This window comes from Lachnellula hyalina (genome assembly GCF_007821495.1).
Source record: "Lachnellula hyalina strain CBS 185.66 chromosome Unknown contig00148, whole genome shotgun sequence".
Classification (NCBI taxonomy): Eukaryota; Fungi; Ascomycota; class Leotiomycetes; order Helotiales; family Lachnaceae; genus Lachnellula; species Lachnellula hyalina.
This window is the reverse complement of record NW_022157262.1, coordinates 76,882-78,895: the sequence shown is the minus strand read 5'-3', so window position 1 is coordinate 78,895 and position 2,014 is coordinate 76,882. Positions and strand designations below refer to the sequence as shown.

At 47.6% G+C, this 2,014-nt stretch overlaps 1 protein-coding gene across 1 annotated transcript; it reads right to left on the bottom strand.

Annotated features, from left to right (window-relative positions):
- Positions 1-445: 445 nt before the first annotated feature.
- LHYA1_G007107 (uncharacterized protein) lies at positions 446-1,810 on the bottom strand (the record flags this gene model as incomplete). Its single annotated transcript, XM_031152039.1, has 1 exon — positions 446-1,810. One exon carries the CDS (start codon positions 1,808-1,810, stop codon positions 446-448), a length of 1,365 nt encoding a protein of 454 aa, XP_031002839.1.
- Positions 1,811-2,014: the final 204 nt, after the last annotated feature.

Here is a 2,014-nt window from a genome sequence, read left to right as displayed (position 1 = left end):
TTATAATTACTTCTAATTATACTTATATAACTATTATAATAAAACCACTATTTCTTAAAAATATAATATACTTTATATTAGCACTTTTAGAATACAAAGTGATTTATTTAGCTATCTTATAATACTAATAGTTATAAGCAATTTTATAAATTTAGAAAAAGAAAAATTGCCGACCTAGTTTAAAAGTTATTTTCTAGTCACATTATATTTTTATATAAAAAACTTAAGATTAATTTCTAGTTAAGGGTATTATATTTAGCTATATATCAACGATATACTATACTCTCATCACATCTTTTACAAGTGCGAAATGATCTAACATATCCATCTAAATAAGATCTTATTACAACATTCTATGCATCCGTGATATCCTCCTACTCCTAAACTCCTATCATATTTCGTATCACGAAGCGAACCAAAACAGGATGCAGTCACCTCGCCTTGCTCAGAGAGCTCGACGGCGTTGCAAAGCTGCTGCAGCTGCAGCTGGCGTTGCGACGACAGCGGATGTCGCGGCTTGTGAGCCTGTGTTGAAGGGAGCAGGTGAAAGTACTGATGGGGCCACGAAGACCACGCTTGAGCTGTTGCTTGGTGCTGGTGCCGATGCCGAGCTCATTGGAGCTGGATTTTGTCCTGCTTGAGGGACTGCGGAGGTGGCGAGTGTGGTTGGCTGGGAGCTCGCGACTGGTGCGCTTGCACTGGAGCCTGAGCCTCCATCATGGACTGTGACTGTGACCGTGACGGTAAGCGGTGATTGTGGGTTTGAGGCAATGCTTGACTGTTGGGGTGGGATCGCTGAGTATCCAGGTATTTGGGCTGGTAGTACCGATGCAGCTGGTGCTGATGCTGATGCGACCGGCGATGAAGGGCTTCCAGATGCTTGTGGTGAAGCTGCCGGGGATGCGCCTGAAAGTGCCAGAGCTGCGGTTGGGTCGACCAACATTGCTTTGCCGAGCTGCTCTTTAATGGCTTCCGAGGTGACGAGCTGCTTTGCGACGAAGTCACCAACTTTTGGGATAGGATTCGCGGTCAAGCCCACATCTAGACAAGTTGTGTAGGTTTCGTTAGTGGCAACTGCGCCCGTGCTTGGATCCAAGTGTGCAAAGTCCCACACCCAGTAAAAGGTATAGTTGCCAGACGATCCGGCATCGGCCGGGATCTGGACGTCTGTCTGACACGGGATTTGGGTACTTTCGGGATGCAAAGCTCTGCGGGCATCTCTAAGAGGGCGTTGATTTGTGGGATTAGGATCATTGTCGGTGGCTGCCTGATAACACTGTCCATCGTCGAAATACCTGGTTGCAAGGAGTTTACCGCGCTTGTCGCCTCCTGTTCCGTCGGGGTTCCACACCTTGTGGATACCAAGAAATGTATCGCTGTTGGCTGGCGTTTGGGTGCCATAGACGAAAACAGTTCCATTACCGGCTGGTCGAGTTGTGGATGTCGGCAGCGTAACATGGCCATTCTCATTGTATGTCATGGCTATGAAGTCACCGGCAGCTGCATTCAGCATGTTGGATCCAGGAGTATATTTTCCGATGGCCTGGCTGTCTTTGCACATCAGGTCTGTGGAAAGTATCCCAGGAGGCGCTCGGCCGTTTGGGGGTAGGAGGTAAACCATGGGTAGGTCTGGATCGACACCAGCTGCTCGCGCGGTGAAGCCCCTTGGGTAACCAGGCAGTCCGGTAAAGGTACCATTTGAAGCAATACGATAGATCTCTTCGACCCAGCTGTGTGCTTCAGTTGTGCTTGTGCAAGCCAGCAGTACAAGGGCTACGAGGCCTATCTTTGGAGAGATGGAAGATCTCATGCTTGGTGGTATTCGCGTTGTGTTGTTGTGACTCGCCTGCGAGTACGATAACTTCCTGTGGATCTGCAGAATTCTCGTGGTGTTGAGTTGGAGTAACTTCTGGATGATGGTGTATTGGTATCGGTGGACGATGTGGGAAAGGTTTCAAAAGATGTAGAAAGGAATCAAAAGTGATTAAATAGTACCAATAGACAGCGCTGCTGA